The 20,907-nt window shown below is 37.0% G+C and overlaps 1 protein-coding gene across 2 annotated transcripts in view; it reads right to left on the reverse strand.

The window, feature by feature from the left end:
* MAPK8IP1 (mitogen-activated protein kinase 8 interacting protein 1) overlaps positions 1–20,907 on the reverse strand; it is a 1,153,940-nt gene that overhangs the window by 41,787 nt on the left and 1,091,246 nt on the right. For both annotated transcript variants that reach the window (XM_044082569.1, XM_044082568.1), the window contains exon 9: positions 9,387–9,506. In XM_044082569.1, coding sequence (XP_043938504.1) covers positions 9,387–9,506 — 120 coding nt within the window. The remainder of the gene's footprint in view (positions 1–9,386; positions 9,507–20,907) is intronic.

The raw sequence follows: 20,907 nt of genomic DNA on the forward strand, positions 1-20,907 counted from the left end.
TATCCAAGTAGATGCCTCTCTGTTAACCTTTAAAGAAAGCGTGTTTTCATATATTAACCTCTTGTCATTCCTAACATCTTCATGTACTATTCCCTAAATCATCATATATTAACCTCATGTCATTTCTTACATGTTCCTGTATTATTCCCTAAATCATTACATGTATAAAGAATCTTAAACCAGCAATGTATAGAAATGTAAAGTAATGTAAAGAATTGTTAAAAAATGTACCTCGATTTTTAAAATCTGTCATGTAAAATAACTTTTATTTGTGTTCATTGGAGCTTTTCTCCCCGGGCCTCTGCTGAAAATGGACATATATCCAGTCAGACCAGCCCGGTCAACAAATGTAAAATAAAATAAATAAATTAGTAGCTGTAAAACTTAGAAACTTTTTAAGTGCAACCTAGCTGACCAAATGAGATAACTTACTCAAGGAAACAGCTTAAGGCCAACCTTCATGGACAATAAACAAATGTAATTCATAGTAGACTGTACTCTTCACAGTGTGCACAAAAGTGTTTTATGTTTTAATTGCTAAGATATGACAGTTAAGAACAGTTAACAGTTATGCAACCTTTCGCTTCATCATGTCTGTGAAGGTGGTAGTACCTATATCCAAGCAGTCTTTGACTTCATTTTTAGAAAGTAGTCTTGTACTGAGGTTTAGAACAACAGTTTATGCTAGTAACTGGGCTGATAATCAAATCATCAACTACCTATTAACTTGCACACTAACAGTATAGTACATTCCATGAACAACAGAAGACAGCACTATATACCTCTTACAACATATATAATGTGTGTGTATGTGTATGCATGTATATATTTATCTTCACTCCAATACTTTTACAGCAAAAAAAAAATAGTGGTGATATTTATACTTGAATGTTTGTGAAATATTTATTTGCTAGTAATAATCTGTTCACCCTCACCCAAAGTGGTTAAGGCATTTTCATTGTCTCTATTTACAGTTGCATAAAAAGTTTTGAGATGCCTTTTCTCCTCCTTTTAGAGTTCATGACAAGTGTCTGTCAGCTACCTTATGTCAATCATTTGCTTCTTATTCACCATTTATCTGAAACTCCCCTCAGCACAGTACCACATTCAAACATCTGCTTGTTTGTCTGTGCACCAAGTAGAAAATATTTATTTTCAGATTCCGCTAAGGGTGAATTAACAAACAAAGCATAGAGGATTATGACCGGTTTGCTGATCACAGCATGTTTATTGTGTTTAAAATGTGGATGCCAAGAAACTCACCTTGAGAGTGTTGAGAACACATAATTCAAGGCTATGATTGGTGATATGATAATAATTCTTTGTAGTGCATGGAGCTTTATCTGCTCCATGTACTACTAATTTCAGGAAAAAAACACTAAGTGTTTTGCCAGCTTTCAAAGCTGTAAAACACTTAGCAGATGCTGGCAAAAAAATTCAGTGTAATGCAGTCCATTGCATTTACACTTATCTTGCATTCATCTCAACTGTCTGGATTTTCACAGAATGTCCAGATCATTGCTTCACATTGGTCTGTTCCTCATAAAATCTGTGTTTTTTTTTTTTTGGACAAAACACAGAGGACTGAAGTTATTAAATAAAGACATTAGTATGAGTTTCAGAGTTTGTATCCTTCAGAAAAGGTATATTAATACATCCTGTTATTCTAGTGAGTTTCTAAGTTTTTTAATAAAGTTAGGGACATTTGACTGGTATGGCTAACAGGCAGAAATAAATCTTTTGTTCTGCTGCTGTCAGTTGCTGGGCAGTACAGGCAGATTTTACTGCCAAGTGCTAGACCTAACCTTAGCAACTTAAGCAAGGGGTGCTTAACAATTGTTAAGGTCAGGTGTCATGGCACTCTGGTGCTTAACTGATTTGTCTTTTTCAGAAAATTGGTGTGTAATCACTGAGCTCCATGCAGTGCAAGTATATTGTTGTTTCAACCAGGGTTGAAAAGATGAGTAAACACAATAATAAGTCAATCCGGGGATTACAGTAATAAAAACAGATATACGGACAAGATAAATACAAATAATTTACACAGCATTGAAATTGTTTATAGAGTATTAGCAATATGTACACTTTTGTATGGAAGGTCAGGTGATGGGGACAGAGAGTGCAAATTTAAAGGAAAATGGTTTCATTTTTTTCCTCATATTTTAGACTTGCTTAATCTGTCAGTGGAAATACACCCAAATCCTGGTCCCACTTGTTCTGTACACAACTTGGACAATACATCTACAATGAAAATGCCCTCTGTCACTTATAGCAAGTCACTGGTCTAAACATTTACCATCTCAATTTCAAGAGCATGTGCAACAACCAGTCAGAATTATTTGCCTGGCTATATCAACACTCTCCAAATATACCATAGGCTATGGAAATATGGTTGAAGCCAATCATCAAAAATAAAGACATTGTTCTGACAGGTTAGATAGACAAAAACTGGTGGAGCAGCTGTCTTGTATAAAAATAGTCTACAGATGAATGTGTTACATTTACATAGTTTAGATGTCTTGGTTATACAATAAAACATATGGCATCCAACAAAAATTTAGATATCTTAGAAGCCAAGTCAAACATTTCATTAAAAAAGACAAAAAAAAAAAAAAAACCCACAAACTTTCAAGAAAATCTCAGGTCAATTCTTAAATCCCAAACTTTTCTGGTCTTCAGTTAATCTTTTTTTCCATCCAGTTAGTATCTCTTAACTCATCCCATCAGCATCAGAGCAAACTTACACTTTACCAGCACTGATAAACCAGCATATTATTCAATCAGTACTCCCTCCTCAAAAACAATAGCAACTCTTTACTTCTTATTGTACCAGTAATAAGCAAGTATAGCACACATTTCTGTGTCTGACCTATGCCTACTTTTGTGATTAAAAGTAATTTACGTAAACTTACATCTACTGCTATTACCCCTGACCAAATGCCCTGAGAATATATCAAGATCAGCATTGCTGTACTAGCTCAGTCCATTTCAATACTTGCTAACTCCTCTAACAAAGAAAACTATGCACTACAACTGTGAAAAAAATCTTTTATCATACCTGACATAAAGGTAGACTGTCCACTGAGTTCTCTAATTACAGACCGATTGCAATCTTATCATCTTTATCTAAAATTAGAGAAATGTGTCCACTCTCAGCTCTTAAAATACATTGCTGATAATAATCTTTGTATGTCAAAACAAAGTTGATTTAGACAATTCAGCAATTAAAGCTTTACTAACTTTCACCGAAACAATCAAATAGAAATTCAGGTAAGCTTGTTTCCATGGTTTTCTTGGAACTAACTAAGGCTTTTGGCACTGTCAGACACCAAAAACTCACTCACAACCTATCCACACTAGGTTTACATCAATCGTTTCTAAAATGGTTACAAAACTGTCTTTCTAATAGACAAGAGGCTGTTAAAAGGCAACAAGAATACTCCTCCTTCTTACCCATCACTGTTGGTGTCCTTCAAAAATCTATATTAGACCCCTTATTGTTTAATCTTTTCCTTAAGGATCTGCATACTGTCTCTTTTCCTGCCTCTCTCATTCAGTATGCAGATAATTCCACTCTTATCTGCTTAGCTAAAACCTTATTCTCACTACAACTTACACAACAGTCTATTAATGCAGTCGGACATTGACTTGATGACTCTTAACATCTCCTCTGTGCAAAGACAATACAGTTAATTATATTCAACACAAAGCAATGCTTTTCCACAAAGAGTATTTTCTCAGTTATTTCTAAGAACTCAAAGAACTCTACCAAAATTGAGCTAGTCACCCAAATGAAAGTCATAGACATCATCACTGATGAACACTTGAAATTTGATTAACACTTCCTTCAAATATTCAATAAAACTCTTCAAAAATTGGGATCAGTATATAGGATAATATCTTATCTAACAGCTAGAAAAATATTGCAACTGACTACATACTTCCATCCTTCAAACTAAGCTACAAAAACACATCTTTAATAATTATTTATGTCTCTGTCTTTCTTTCCAACCAGGAACAATTTTGCTTGTTTTAATTGATTTACTTTGTTATTCTGACTTGTAACCTAAATAAAACGATTTGTTGTTGTTATTGTTACTCTTGCTGAATTTGCATAGATAGGCTTTTCAATTACTCTTACTAAACATGTAGAGAAAGGATATGATGCAAACATCTTACTAACTGTACAATGCTATGTCTGCATCTTTATAACAGATCTATCAAGATTATATTTTCTTTTTGTCTGCTTATGAAATGTCTTTTTGTTCCATGTATGAACCGTAACAAATCTAGATGGATTTTTATTTGTATTAGAAATATTTTTGTTCTGTATATGAAATGCAAGCTTTTATTTTTCTTCTTTTGGTGCTTTTGTCCGCTGACCTCTACTAAACAGAGATCTTTTTGGCCCAGAATGACTTTCCTGGCAAATAGAGATAGATAGATAGATAGATAGATAGATAGATAGATAGATAGATAGATAGACAGACAGATAGACAGATAGATAGATAAAATTGTAAATCATACAGCAGATCTAAAATTTGTCGTATTAGAGATTACATCAAGAATATTAGTTAGGAAATAAAAATTAAAATTAGGGTTAGTAAGGCAAATCATAAACTTAAATTAGCTTCTGAAGCCAAGGATAATTATAACACCTTCTTTAGTTATACTAGGAAACTAAGGAATAACACCCAACATTGTCCTGAACTTACCCAATATGGCATCACCCACTCAAAAACAATAGGCATACCAAATATATTAGCAGACAAATTTATTAGAAAATATACCCCTGAAGTAGTTAACTTCATTCTACAAATTCCCAACTCACTCACACCTAGTAATGTCACAAAGCAACAGAACACGTACTGAAGGTGATCTCTAAGACCAAAACTGCTATATCCATAGGACGCGAAAATTCACCTGGATTATAATAAATAGTGCCAACCATGCCCGTTGGGAATCTCTGCTTAAATTGTTTAACCTGAGCTTTGCTCAAGGATTTTTCCCTCAAAGTAAGGCAAACTGCACTGCTGATATCCCTGCCCTACCATGGACCCTGAAAGGTTCAGACCTATAAGCCTGACAAGTTTGATTTCCAACGCCATGGAATGCATGATATATTACCTTGTAAAATATTATATTGAAAGACTTATTGGGCTAGACTCACATCAATCTGGCTTTTTTCAAAAGGACAGCCTTCCTGTTCAGTTTAGTTAAATTCTTCAAGAAGGTCACATACGCAACTATAGTCATTAAGTTGGCAATGCTTATTTAGATCTGGCCAAAGTACTCAACGCTATTCCTTATGCAAGTATCGTTAATAAGCTTACTGCCTTAAAAGTAGGGACATACATGGTGAGATGGATAGCCAACTGGCTGAAAGAGATAACCTGCATGGTTAACGTGGCAGGATCTTCATCAGAAAATATGAGGACAACTAGTAGTATGCATCATGACTCAGTACCCAGAATCTTTCTTTTTTTGCATCTACTTCACCAATCTCTAGAATGGAATGATTAACAAAGTTTATAGATAACTATAAACTGGTTGTTATTGCCAAATCTACCAAAGATGCACATCCAATATTGCTGGATCTGATCCTCGTAAACTACTAGTAAATGCAAAAAAGGCAAAAAAACAAATTGAAAAAGTATAATGTTGTCCCATTTGGTAAGCAACTCTGTCATTCAATGTACAGTATTAGCTGTAGCATACTCCAAATGATAAACATAGTCAGGAAACCTAGAACCTAGGTCAATAATTAAACTGTCTACCAGTCACAAAATCCTTCTTTTAGTGCAATTAATATCTAAAGGCATATCATCCAAATCCAATGAGGTTAACAGTCCCTCTCTCTCTTTCTCTCTCTCACTCTCTCTCTCTACATATATATATATATATATATATATATATATATATATATATCCCTAATTACATCAATTATTAAGTACAATGCCTCTCTCTCTTTCTCTCTCTCACTCTCTCTCTCTCTACATATATATATATATATATATATATATATATATATATATATATATATATATATCCCTAATTACATCAATTATTAAGTACAATGCCCCTGTTGGGCTATACCTTTCTATGTGTATTCAACAAATGGAAATGTTCCAGAGGTTTCTGACCAAGACAATTGTTAGTCTAAAGTCTTAGAGCTACCAGGAAAGGCTTGAAGTGCTATTCCATTGCTCAGTTTCCTACAGGCTCTTGCTGAGTGATCTGTACCTTGTATTTTGTGTCATTAGGGGCTCTGTCCTTCATCTCCTCCAGCTTTGCAAGTCAAACAGCTACATTAATACCACAACTAGGGACTTAAATCTCTAACAACACATAATAAAGCATACTGGAGAAATAAACTTATTTACCTAGTGTCTATCCCACTTCTGGATCAGACTTACCCTTCAAGTTAGCAAAGTACATCCTTCAAATTAACCCTGCATGACTGGATGGGTACTCTTCAATTTACTTCAGAAATGACTGTTTTGACCTTATTGAAAAAAAAGGGGTACAGCATGTGGATAGGCATTGCAAATTCTAAATAGTATTTGAACTCAATTTTCTTGTATTTTCTACGATCCTGTGCTATCGAAACTGTGGTAAATCTGAAGAAATATTAGCAGTACTGTCATCTGTGAACATTATCAAAGCAATAGCCTGTGTATAATGTATAAGTAGAATTAGCCTAAAATAACAGATGTATGATGGTGGCATCTCAATAGATTAACAGAAATGTGCTGGAAAGTTAACTTGTCAATAAAGGAGAGAGCATATTGACAAAGCATTTTGTGTCTAAATCCTTTACATAGCAGATATGGTATCCTCCAGTTCTTTGTATTTTTGGTCTAGTAACACATTCAATGTTCGCATCTGGCAACCACTTTTAGCATTTGCAAATAACTGCTAATCAAATATTTTTTCTGCAAGCAATTGTATTTTTTGGAAATATATAATTCTGTAATCTACAATGTGCAAAGAATGTATTATAATTTTTCAGTGTGGAATAATATAATATTTCTGTAAAATTTCTTACTTAAAAATGTCAGTATGCAAAGTGCCTGTATTTTAACATTTCATTTTAAAACATGTCTCTTCTCTGTACACTAAATCAAAAATAATTTGTAGTGATGCAATTTTTGTAATTTTTGTGGAACTATTCTCCCCGAGCCTCCTTTGCAAACAGTCATTTAGATTTTCAGCTGGACTATCCTGATAAGCAAATGCAAAATAAAAACACATATGCCAGGAAGTGGCCACCAGATGGCATAACTCAAACACAAAGTCATACTTTGCATTTTATGTTGAAAGTCTTCCTAGAGGCACTTTTTAATTTCACAAATATTTAACACAGGGAGCACTTAAAAAAGTAAGGAAAGACCCTACTTTTCCATTCTTTTCAGGTTGCATTTTTCTCTTTGTGTACAACATATAATGCATATAAAGAAAAGAGTGCGCAAATGATCTGTCCAAACAGATAAATACCTGGTCAACAGATGCTCAGTGAAGATGTGTTTCATCAGAAACACCTCTTTAAACGAAATCCAACTACAGTTTGTTAATGTAGCTGTATGCATGCATGCGTGTGTGTGTGTGTGTGTGTGTGTGTGTGTTCATCCAAAGTCCCCAGCCATATATCCATCTATGGAACAAATATGACTCCATGGTCAGTGTCATCTCAGATAAATAAGCATAAATATAACCTGAGGTGGAAGTGAAAGTCCTTTTGTATGGCATTACAGAGTGTAGGGCTATCCAAAACAGAGCAGATTTATTCAATTAGAACCCCACTTGTCTTAGCATTGAGAATACATTTGCTGGAATAGCTTCAGTTTTTGCAGAGCTTTGGAATTATGAGAAACAACATTTATTTGTTCATTCACAGTATTAACATGAGGACCAGTGCCACAGGAATATTTGACGGTGGGGTAATCTGTGTACAGTGACAGCAGAATGCAAAGTAAAGGGGGGGATATATGGCATTATGTGGGGGGAGTGGTTCTGAAGAGGGTTTGCCGTCCTAACCAAGCCTTACAATAATATCTACATGAGAAGCAGTTCTGAAACCATTTTATGTTGCTGGATCAAACCAAGGACATTTCAGTTTGTCTAGAATAATATGTCATTAGCAGGACTGAAAATTTTAGTAATACCTGGGGTTGACACCTATGCATTTTTTCCAGGCTATCTAGAAATCCAACCAATTGTCCAGTAGTCTGAAAAACACTGTAAAAACTCCAGTATTCTGTTTAAAACAACAAACAAAATATTGGAGTTTGTTAAATCAGCAGATTCATTATGCTTTTCTTTAAAAAAAAGTATCACAACCAGTGCAATCAGCCCGTGACATCATGGAATTGGTAGAAAGTGGATAGGGAGAAGGGACAAGATTGGCGTGGTTATGGGGAGGTGGGAGAGGTGTGCCTTTGGTCTAGTTTTGGCCACTATAAAAGGTGACAACTCCAGTAAAACCCCCAAAAGAATTTGGGTCTCCTGACCAAGCTAAAGTATTCCCATTCATGGCAGTACAGATACAATAATGCTTTCTTAAGCCATCTTTGAGGTTAAACAAACCAGCTTAGCAAAAATAATCCTACAATGGAGTAAAATCAGTCAGTCTTAAATTTGAATTTGTAGGTCACTCTGGTTTCAGAATAAGCAGCTTCCGGTACTACAGACCATATTGTCATTTTTCTCTGCCCTGTCATCAATTCCAGTCAAGGAAAGATTTATTATTTTAAAGAGCACTTACAGGAAGACGAAGGTTCTGACCAACCAACAAATTTCTTCATGATCCTCCTGAAGCCCATCTGTTCCTTTTTGAGTGAGAACCAGTCAGGATTTTTTTTTTTTGTGTAGCTTAAAACATCCACTGGAGGAGGGCCATACAAACCGTATCACTGTAGGAGCCACTATGCTTTCCCCTAGCAAGTGGATGTTTCTGCACACCCCAGAAATGCTTCTCTATCTGCTTCGCCATGACTGAGAAGGGCACTGTAGGGCCTCCTGACCCAGAGTGCAAAGTCCTTTCCAGTTATGGCATGCTGAGCCTCATCTTGCCAACCTCTCTAGCAGCTGGGTCACTAATTGAGCCTGGGTTGGCTGTTAGTGATGACCTGCGATATCCTAAAGAAGAGGGACATAGACTTACCATTTTCTTTTCTTTGTGCTCTCACCATAAAACTATCCTGCCTTACTCATAACCAAATATATTACTTTGTGAATTCCAGAATCTGGTATTCGTGCACATCTGTCTCTCCCCACAACCCCTTCTCAAAAGCCCCCCCTCCTCGTCTAAAGGACGCTGGCATTTGTTGCATATGTCTGTCATCAGTATGATCAAGCATCAGTATAAAAGTTCAATATGCACTCACGGTTTCATAGTCTCTTCTTCCATGTGCTTTCACAGCAATCTTTATACCTTGCACGCTAATTTCTAGAACACAGCTGGATGGGGGATGAAACTGTACTGTTAGACGTCGAGTTGTAGCAATCTGAAAAGAGAAAGGCAGAAATCAAAGCTACATTGTTGTTTAAAGATCTCCACTCTAAATATAAATTCTGTAAACTTTGGACCACAGCACTAGTGACAAGGTAATTTATTTTTTATAGGTGATTCGCTAGGCTTCATAAGTGATCGTAAGCCGTTAAAATACAAGCAAGTGCACATGCTTTTGCACTAGAATTATAAAAGCTAACATTATGAGGCAGATTTTCAAAACAGTCTAGACAGGGTCCTAAAAAAATATTATTAGTTTATTTAATTGATTTTGCATTTGTTTACCGGTGAAGTCCGACTGGGCTAGTTGCCCCTTTTCAGCGGAAGCCAGGGGAGAAAAGCTCCACATAAATGATCACATGCATGCATGTACACAGTACGACAGTACAAAACGATATATTATAATATCACAACATTTTACAGGTCATGATAAAGCTGCATGTTAAAATGAAATAAATAGATGGAACCCCATAAATTCATCACAGGAGTTATTAGCTACAAATTTCTTAGTACACATTATCACATCTCAGTCTCATTTATTTCTTCTCTGCTTCTTCCATCCATTTTCTTCAATTACTCCCTATTTCCCTTCCCTATAGCATCATACAGACTAACAATATAGTCTGTTCCATGTTTACTCACATCACAGTTGGATGTAAATCACTCCCTCCCTCCCTCTTTCTTGATGGAGCAAAACTGCTTGTGGCACAGATTTGGGGAGTTTTCCCAATACTGTACAACTATGCAGTTTGTATTATAAATCTGGAGGTATGAAACGCTTGTTTTACATGCAGGAAAAAAAAAACATTTTGATCTGTGAAATTGTAGTGAATTGGACACAGACGTTTTGATCTGCAGTAATCATGAAGTTAATTTTCGAGTGATAAATATGTAATTTTTTTGTAGTGGAAACAAAAATATTCTGTCTTTATCTCCCAAATTTACTCTACTTCCTGCCACCATTTTCTGAAGTACTAGCTTATTTTCAATGATATTGTTGATATGGCACTAGCTTAGTATAAACATATGAACTTATGACCCTAAGTAATATTGCAGATCCATGTCTGGGTAGATTCCCCACTTCATCTGAGGCAAACATCTACCAGGACAAGATTGCTGATGCAGTCATCATCCTATTTTGAGAGTTCTATGTTACTTTTTATGGCTCATTTTTAATATTGACTGCCTAATTTGTTATAGTTACACTGAGAAGGAATGGCAGACAAAAATCTGTTCATAAAAGTGTGTTTTAAAGACTGTCTGTAACTGCAGACTGCATTTCCAAAAAGGAAACTATACTATAATCTTTAGATGCACTGATGATATTTTATGTGCGGCAGACAAGCTTTCTCAGTGTGCAACAGTCACAGGCTATTAAGTAAGACAACCACAAGACTGCTGAATAGCCATGTAATCAATATTTATTGTTTTACAGTCTTTTGTTAATTTTCTTTTGTGAATAATGTTTAATTGTGGTGCATTGCAATTTTTAAAACACCATGCAATAACTGAATAGGTGTGTGCAGGTGAGGGTCAGAGACTGCCCTGTAGGCAAGGCACAGGTCACCTCTCAGCAACCTGTATGATACAGAGTACAGGGACAGGGCCGTCGGTCTATCCTCGTAGGTCATGGTTTGGAGGCCATGTATCTTCTTAGTGAGAAACCTCTGTGGTCTTTCCAGTTGCTGTAGGTGTCTGGTAAGATACATGCAGAAAGGAGCATTGTACCCTATTAATGGTCTGATAAGGGTCGAGTAAAGTAGAGTTATAACATCCTTAGACCTGGATGCAATGCCTTTACTTATGAGATGCGGCAATGTAGAAGGCTTTCCTTACGGTCATGGAAACCTAGTGGTCAAAGTTCAGATTGCTGTCGACCTGTGTTCCCAGATCTTGCACCACTGGGTTTGAACTGTAGAGGGGTGCTGTCAGTATTGTAATTAATGGGAAGTTCCGCTTTGCCAAATGGAATAATAGTGCATTTTTTGCATTTAGTTTTAGACCATGACTTTGGCACCAGTCATTTGTTTGTGTTAGCCCTTTCTGTAATATGTTAATGTCATTGGGGGACTCAATGATTACACCTAGTTTAAAATCATCAATGAACTTAATAAGCCAAAGGCTGTCTGATTTAACGTGGACTTCAGAGAAATAGATTCCAAATACTAAAGAGCCCTGTACAGATCCTTGCGGTACTCCACTGCTTACGGGTCTACTGGCAGAGGTGGAGTCACCAAATTTGACAGTATGTGTTCTGTTCATTAGCCAATTAGCTACCTATCTAGTGATGTAAGTGTTAACACCTAGCTGGGAGAGTTTTTCTATGATACCTGAGTGGGGGATTGTGTCAAGGCTTTGGCTATGTCCAGATAGGCAGTATGCACTGTCTTACCTTCATCCAGGGCTTTGGTGACTTTCTTGAAGAAGTCTACCAGGTTCAATAAGTATGATCTACCCTTAACAAAACCAAACTGGATTGGGTCTAAAGTCTGAAGGTTGCCTATGTCCTTGATGATAAGGTCCATGATGATTCTTTCCATGGCCTTACAGTTTTAGACTTATGGATCTATAGTTCCCAGGGTGGGTTAATGGCTGCCCTTTATGCAAGGGGTTACTGTTGCTGTTCTCCATTTTGTTGGTACAAAGCCAGTTCTCAGGCTATGGTTAAAGAGAATGGCAAGTGGGTCAGCTACGTTTTGTTTAAAATTGCTTAGTAAGCAAACTGGAATGTTATGTGGTCCCAGTGAGGCTGTTTTTTGGCCTTGGAGATCACAGATATGACTTGATCTCTAGAGATACTAGGTAGAGAACTGGTGTCAGGTATGCTTTGGAGTATGGCTGGTGGGGATAGGGGATTGTGTAGTTTGCACCCAATCTGTCAGCTAGCAGGTTGGCAATTTCCTCCAGTATAATGTGAGTATCTACTGCCATCTACTACCAATTCAGCACATAGTTGGGCACTCCCTTTTAGATTTTGGACAAAGTTAAAGAATGTCTTATGATTCTCCTTGGCTAGGGATGCCATTTTAGGTTCAGAATTAGCTTTACAGAACTTTACAAGACTTCTGATTTGCTTGTTTAATCTATGGATGGAATTCTTCCTCTGCAGAGGCAGTTTCCTCTTTTTCTTGGACATCAGTTTCTTCCTTTTGTTATACAATCTGTTTATACAAGATGCCACCAAGGTGGCTTGTTTTTCAGGAGTGTCTGGTTTTAATCTAGGCAGGTTCAATCAAGTCTATACAGTTGCTAAGATGATTACACAGGGCATTTGTGTACATCTCTATGTAGGATCATTATTGCCTGTGATTACAGGGGGTATAAAACTTTTTATAACACAGCATAGTAGGCTGCAGTATCCTTATTGATAAGTGTCTTAGTTTTTTGCTCATTTGGAAGTGTGGTGTCCAATAGTTACTTTGAGTGAGACTGATTTATGGTCCAACCTTACCAGGGAGGGCATCACACAGGGGGCAGTGCAGTCACCACCCGTACTGGTGAGTACTATGTCAAGGACATTAGAGCCCCTTGTGGGGGTGCAGACAATCTGTTCCAAAGAATTTGCATTGACAAAGTCTAGGAACCTCTAGGTGAGCATGTTTGGGCTCCGGTATGTTACCCAGTCAATGGAGGGATAATTGAAATCTCCCATGACTGAGGTATTGGGCTATATGGCAAGTGACTCCAGTAAGTCCAGGTAGGCACTGTGCTTCTCTTGGTTCATGGAGGGGGATCTATAGCTAGCAATGGTGTGGTAGGGTGTTTTGCCTGTAGTTAATTTGGCATGGAGTAGTTCAAGAGAGTCATATTGTTTGACCAGTCTGGATGTGTACTTGGCTTTAATGAAGATGGAAATACCTCCACCTATGGTTCTTTCACACTCATTCTGAGGTCTGAATGTGTGGAAGGCATTGTAGCCTTGCACAGCTGAGGTGCTCTCTGCAGCCTTGAACCATGTATCAGTGAATGCACAGACATCAGTGTCTTCCAAGGTGAAGAGTGCTTCTAGGGAGTGCAGTTTTGTATTTAGACTCCTAGCATTAAGCAGCACAACCTTTAGTTTGTCTTGAGTGGATTTTGCTATACTGGAAATTTTGTCGTTTTGACATTGCCTAAAAAAGCACTATGGGGGAGGCAAGCACCTTAGCTAGCATCCGAAACCCTAGGGGAGACAGGTGCAGACCATGTCTGGCAAAGCAGCGTGGTCTGTCAATCATATCTTCTCAAGCTGACAAATACTGGATGCACCTGTAATGACACCAGAAGCTAAGTCAATTGTTGAAGTCAATCATTTTTTCTTTATATTGCAGCATCATCCTGGGTAAAGGTAGAAAGCTGCTTAGGGATAGGGTTATACCTGCCTGGGACACATAATCTGAGAGTTTAGTCATGATTCACTTCATATAGTCCAAGGAGGTATGTCTCAAGTCATTTATCCCAACATGGACTATGACAGAGTCATAACGGTACTTGTTGTTGAGTGACCTGAGAGCAGGCATGATCTGACAGATACTGGTACCTGACAGGCAGCTGACCATGACCCTCCTTGTCCAGTCTGGTGAGGGGGACATCTGTGTGTCTCACTATGGAGTCTGCAATGACCAAGACATTAGGTTTTGAGGTGTTTTGCCTTAGGGGCTTATTTGGTGAGACACTGATATGTGTGATGTTATGTGCAGTGGTTTCTATACATGTTGAGCTGTGTGCAGATAATTTGAGCTTGGGAGGTCTTTGATCTTTTGGTAGGCTTTTAGTGAGTACCTCCGCATATGTGGGTTTATGTGTTGTGTCCTGAACTTGTGTGAGAAGTGAAGTGTATGAGCTGACAACCTGTTTTTTGTCTTGTTTTTGTTAAGTGAGAGGATTGTTTCCAAATTAATAGTGTAATTACATCACTCTCATATGATATTTATTTGTTTCAGGACTAAGTGGTTGTCAGCATACATGAGGCACTTAATACATTGCCTCAGAATTCCCAAGTCAATCAGGCTAGCTGAAGAAATGGTGGGAAAGTGACCATCCATAATTACAGGTTTATACCGCATTTCTGTTGGGGAGTGGGTAAGTGAGCTCAGTTTATGATTCTGTAGATGGTTTGGGGTGAAGAGCAGTGGTGATGCTACTCAGTGTGCAGGTGAGTTGCCTGCAGATCAACAGGGGACTTGGGAGGGATCTACTTACAGACATCTATGGAAAATGTAAGTTTCCAGGCATGTTCATCTATACAGGGCAGCGCTAACCCCCACTGTGAGATGAGAGGCTACGAGCAAAACCGAAGCTTAAAAACAGGCAAAATTCAACAGTTTTAAGAGAAGCTACAAACGGGAAAGCTCCAGATTGAGCCTTTCTCCAGCAATTCCCAACTCATATGGAACCTGTGCTACACACTTCTTCCACAGGGGTACAGGGAGGCCATCTTAATGTTAAATGGATGGTTTACAGCACAGTGATACCAAACATTCTAGATTCAGCAAGTCTGAATCTAGCCTATGCTATATAAGGCAGTAGTACAGAATTTCAAAGAACAGAAAAAATGCAGACACAATCAGCAAAAATGAAGTAGCAATTCAGATTAATATATTTAACAAACTGCAATACAGGCTTTAAATATACCTATTTTTCAGTTGTTTGTAGTGGACGCCTTGGATTTCAGTTCAGATGCACTCCAGATCTCTGGCTAAATTCACCAAACTCTGAGCAGCTCCAGTTAACTGAGCGAGCTGGTGCTGCATTCTTTTGGGGGGGTCCACTTTTCTTGGGTGGGGTGCAGGTGACCTTTTCCCAGTAAAAAAAAAAAAAAAAAGAAATGCAGAAAGAAAGAAATGATTTCTGTTTTTTCAGCTCATCGTTTTTGGTATGTGATTTGCAATGAATGGTGAGCTGAAAAATCATTTTTCATATTCAGATAGGGAAACTGTTCTTTTACCTTTAACAGGGATGCCATAACTGGTACTTTTTGCTTCCTTCCACCCAGTGACCCTTCTATCCACTTAGTCAGCTTTTTTCTTACACTAACTCACTTCCTTTTACCTATTAATCTCGTATGGAGGCTCAGTCAAGGTATGCAACATCAGCTCATAGGTTTTTAGGTTCTTACTTAGCTTATGGCCAAAAGACACCATCGAGAAGGTCAGCCACATCATCCAGTACTGATGGAAGTCTAACAATATCCTCCATTGTTCATAGGTGAATACAAAGCTAGCTGCCCCAAGGGACCATTTTAAGTCTAGCCAATTACCTGAGGTCTGAATCAAACCCTTTACCTTTGTCTGTGAGTAGACTACCTTAATTATTATCCCATCCATTAAATACATCTTCTCTACAGATCCCTAGTGAAACTTTATGATCACACATCCAGTTATCCTTATGGGTTTTAAAGGTTGCTATGGAAGTTCTCTGCTTGATGCCACAGGTAATATTTAAGTGAAAGAATTTAAAGAGTCCAGGCTCATTCACAGCATGAAAGACAAAGCAGAAATCACTCCTGAGGACTCTGTATGACATTGAGTAAAGGGGCAGGGTTTTTAGTTCTTTTTGTAGTGGCTAAGATTTTTTTTTAATCCTTTTGTTGACCGGGTTAGCCATACTAGGCTAGTTTTCCCTTTTCAAGGGAGACCGGAGGTGGTATATATACTACTAGGAAAAATTTGGCCAGGATATTGGGGAACTTCCTCATCTCTTTAGAGCTGCTAAATGGTGCAGGATGGCTCCTATAGCAGCAAGAAAGCAACCTAATGCAAACAGCAGCAGCATGGAGGAGGAGGAGAGAAAAGCTGTGCAGATGCAAAGTGAGAATTTGGAGAAACACTTTTTTAATACAGCGCTTCAGAATGTAAGCAAAGATTCCTGTGTGGTGGATGTTACAAATGAGCGGCATTTATCTGTTTCCATGGAGAAAGAAGTAAATGAGTTTGTTGAAGAGGTGCAGGTAAGAGAAATGGTATCAGATGGGCTTCAGATAACGTTCTGTTAAAAATAATTGAGCAGGATGATCCAGGCTACAGTTCTGCTGTTTCATGGGGTGAGTACCATCCTCACCACTTCCAAAACAGTTATGTGGAAAAGGAACTAGGTGAGTGGCAGTAAAGAATGCAGCAGCGACTAAAAATAAAAGTGAAAATCAGTAACAAACTGAGAAAGTGTCTGGTTTTATGGCAGCCGATAATATAATAACTAGAACATATACAGCAGTGAGAGCAGGCGAAAAAGGATTGCAACAACAAACTGTAAGTGAAACTGTTTCTAAAAAGAAGAGAAGACCAGCCGTAAGCACATGAACAAAGAATGACACTAAAAGACAAATATTGTGCATGGGATAATTTGGTAACTTTTCTGGGCTTTAAATCTTAAGAAATTCAGTCTGTTATAAATATTGGGACAGACACCTTTTGTGACTTAACATTTGCAACTGATGGACTAATGAAGACATTTCTGGAACTTTGTAACAAAAAAAAGGATATTTACCCTTAGAAAAATTATTTGTTTTTTGGTAGCAATGTAAATATTAAAAAAATGTAACTTTGCAGTTAAGAACTGATGAACTAAAAAAAATGATGGCAAAAATGCATGCACAGTCTGTGTGAAACAGCTGATAATACTGTGAAAGTCAGAAATTAGAGAAACTTATGGAATGGAGAATGGAGATTGGAAGTAGTGTTGAAATGTGACAAGTGTTAATTTTTTTTTGGCTGGTCATAGAGGACCATTAAGATATGCTGAACAACTTATATCATGTTGCTTTTGTGGGGACTTTTCTCAATAAATTAGTGTGACAAGGTAAAATGTAACCAGTGTGGGGAGAAATACAGCAAGAAGGTGTGTGTCTGAAAGAAGACTGTGTAAAAAATGGACAATTTTGGATGGATAGTCAAGAGCAGAGATTCTCAGTTAGTGCGTCTTCTGTGTGGCGACATGCGTGAATGGGCGTTCCTTTGTTGAAGGTTGTGCGTTAGGCCCGGCAAGCCAGCATGTAAAACTCTACTGCCAATCATTAGTGGACCGGAGTTCCACTGTGGCGACCCCTAACCGGGAAAAGCCAAAAGACACAAACAAGTCAAGAGCAGAGAGTAAATAATGAACAATGAGGGGAAGGGGAGAAAGCATACATAAGGAAGGACAGCAAGAGGCTGAGAGAGAGGGAGATATATAGGTGAAGAATAAACTGCAGAAGAAGAAAAAATATGGAGAAGAAAAATTAGGAGAGAGAGCACATGCAGGAAAAGATGTCAGGAGAAGGGATCAATACAGATATATTTTTTAAAGTTCTAACCAGTGAAAAATTTGACTCTGATAATCAAAGATTATTTGTACATAAACCCAGGAAAATATTTAACCGGGGAAAGAGCAAAAAATAGTAAAACAAAAATTTAAAAATATTTTCCCTAAACTTAAAAAGAAGGAAAAAAGCAACAAATTCAGAGTACTTTCAGTAAATGTGAACATTATTATTTATTAACACTGTAAGTATAGGGGATATTGGAAGGGTGTGCTAAATATAATCTGGATGTTTTTCTGTTAGAGGATGCATTCAAATTGTGGGGTGGAATTATAATATGAAACTTAGGTGAATGTTGTTCTGGAGTGGCTGTGTTGTGTAAACAAACAGTGAAAATATTACATGTAATGTTGATAAGAATTTGAAGGTTAACTGTTACAGATGTGAAGTGGAGAGAACATGTTTACAGAACTGTAGCATTATATGAATAACTACCAAGGAAAGAGAGACTCTGTTTCATCAGATATTACATAGTGGTGGTGAACATGAAAATTATAATTGCAGGGGACTTTCGTTGTGATTTTAAGGGGGAAATGTAAAAAGAAAGGGAAATACGTAAAAAATACAGGAAGTGATAATGTGGTAAATTAATTCTATGGAACAAAAGTCAGTGGATTTATAGAAGGGGCCCTTGGATCTGAAATTTAGTATTTTGTATTATCAGAATTATCAGAAATGTTGACAGTAGCAGATAGTGACACAGTTGTAGCACATTTTTCAGACCATTTAGCATTATGGATGGAGATGATGGAAGAAAGTGAGTATATTCAAATAGAAAAGGGAATAAAAAGAATATATGAGATTATGGGATGACGTGGAAGGGGAAGTAGTGCAGTTATGGAAGGATTATATAACCATGAAGGATTTCTATAAAACTAGTCTGAGTGATGGATTTCATTTAAAAAGAAGTATAAAAAGTGTTTTTCCAGTGGCAAGATGAAGTAAAAAAGGAAAAGAAAGTGAAGTCTGGAAAATATATAGAAAAGTATAACCGAGTTTAAAGGATAATATGGAAAGTATATAAAATAACTCAAGAAAATTTAAGGCATAACTGCTTAGGCAGAAATATTATTTATATGGGAGAAGGAAAGAGGTATCTATGTACCTGGGTGAAATAGTAAATGAGGATATTAGTATAATAACAATAATTAAAAATGTAACACAAGAGGTAAAAATGCAAGAGCAAATTCTAAGTATTGCAAAGTAAAAAGAAAATCTAGAATAAGTTCAGGAAAATTTTGAAAAAGGAGGAAATTACTGAGCATGAAGTAATTAGGAAAGTAAATGTTGATTTAGTACCTGGCCCAGATGGTATACATAAGAAATGTGTGGAATACACAAGAAATTAGTGGATTGGCAAAGGGCGTATTTTGTAAATGTACTGAATGAATGATTAAAGTTTTTTTTATGAATAGCTATATAGTGAGGTATTAAAATTTATATGGAAGAAAGATAAAAAGAATGAAATAAAAATTTGAAGACCCATCCCACTAAATAACACAGATTATAACATTTTTATGAGAAAAATACAGAGGAGAATAGAATGGAGGATGAGGGATATTAATGGAAGAAAGTATATATGGTATAAAAGGGAAAGGATATCAAAACTTTGTTATTGGTTGTGAGAGAAATTGTGGATGATTTGATATAGCAGGAAATGATGCTTTGTGGGATGTCATGGAGAAGTATGGAATAGGTAATAACATTAGGAGTGTGTGTATATCAGCTTACCAAAATACTAGCTGGTGATTCCAGTAGTTTAGACGTACTCAGATGATACAGCTGTAGTTCCTAAGAACAAAATATGCATGAGGAAACTTTTGCTCTGTATGAATGGATATTTAAAGGAAATGGGAATGACCCTGAATAAAGATAAAATTAAGGGTTTGTGTGATGTGAAAATTGGGGAGAGTTTACTGTTCAATGAATAAGGTGCCTTTGCAAAACATAACATCTGGAAAAAATTATGTACTTATGATGTAATGTGAGGGTGTGATAAAAGAAATAAAAGAAATATGTCTTCTATGGAGGACATACACATTAGCATTCAGGAAAAGTTTTATCTGGTGAATTCTGTATCAAATGGAAAATAGCATATGTGTCAAATGTTTATATAATCCAAAAAATATGAAAAGGAATTTGTACAATTGGTGTTTTCTTTCATATGGAGGTAAAGATTAAATCCAATTTGAAGAGGTGTGGTGTATATGAGTGAAGATGAAGGGGGATTGGGCTACTTAGAAAGTTGACAGAAGAACATGTTTTGCATTAGCATAAATTTTCTGCAGGATATGAAGTCTGAAACTCAAATGTTTATCATTTTCTGACTTCAACTCTCAATGATTTGCCAGAAAAGCACAATTTTATGAGAAATATAAAAAAATATGAGGCAAAAATCTGGACATTCTGCAAAAATCTGTACAGTTGAGAGATATGTATATCAGTGAGAGAAGCTACTCATATTTTATTGCTAGCTTTATAAAGAAGTGATGTGTTGCTCCTCTAAATGTATTGTGTGTTGCTTGGAGCCTCTGACAAAAACAGCAAGACATTTTTTCATGTAATTACTGATAGCTCTTTCTTAAAGGCACAGAGACTTATGAGTTACAGTGCTCCCAACAAGTGGTGTAGGGGAGTCTGCCCCTTAGAAAAAGAAGCGCTTTTGATGGTCTGTTACAAGGTAGTGTTTGCCTACAACTGTAGATTCTTAAATTACTTGAGTATTGGGGATCTGTGCACATCATCTGTTGGTTTCTAGAAAGTAATAGTTGGGAAATTGTGATCTCAGACGTTTAGTGTCAAAGAGCTATAGCAGAGCTTTATGAACAAATACATTAGAGATGTTCTGAGGTATACTGGTTGTCTGGCGTTTGGATTCCAGGATTAAGGAGCTGTTGACGATCTGTTTCCTGTGGTCAGTTTTGACGATCTGTTTCCTGTGGTCAGTTTTGACGATCTGTTTCCTGTGGTCAGTTTTGACGATCTGTTTCCTGTGGTCAGTTGCATGGCTTGATTCCCCCAGCCTGCATTACCTAACCATGTGACTTTGAGCTAGTCAGTTAACTATACACCACTCCTGCCCTGAATCTGAAAAAGTTCAATGGATATCAGTGCTCTACCC

This window comes from Protopterus annectens, chromosome 9.part0, assembly GCF_019279795.1.
Source record: "Protopterus annectens isolate FY-2018-M chromosome 9.part0, PAN1.0, whole genome shotgun sequence".
NCBI lineage: Eukaryota > Metazoa > Chordata > Ceratodontiformes > Protopteridae > Protopterus > Protopterus annectens.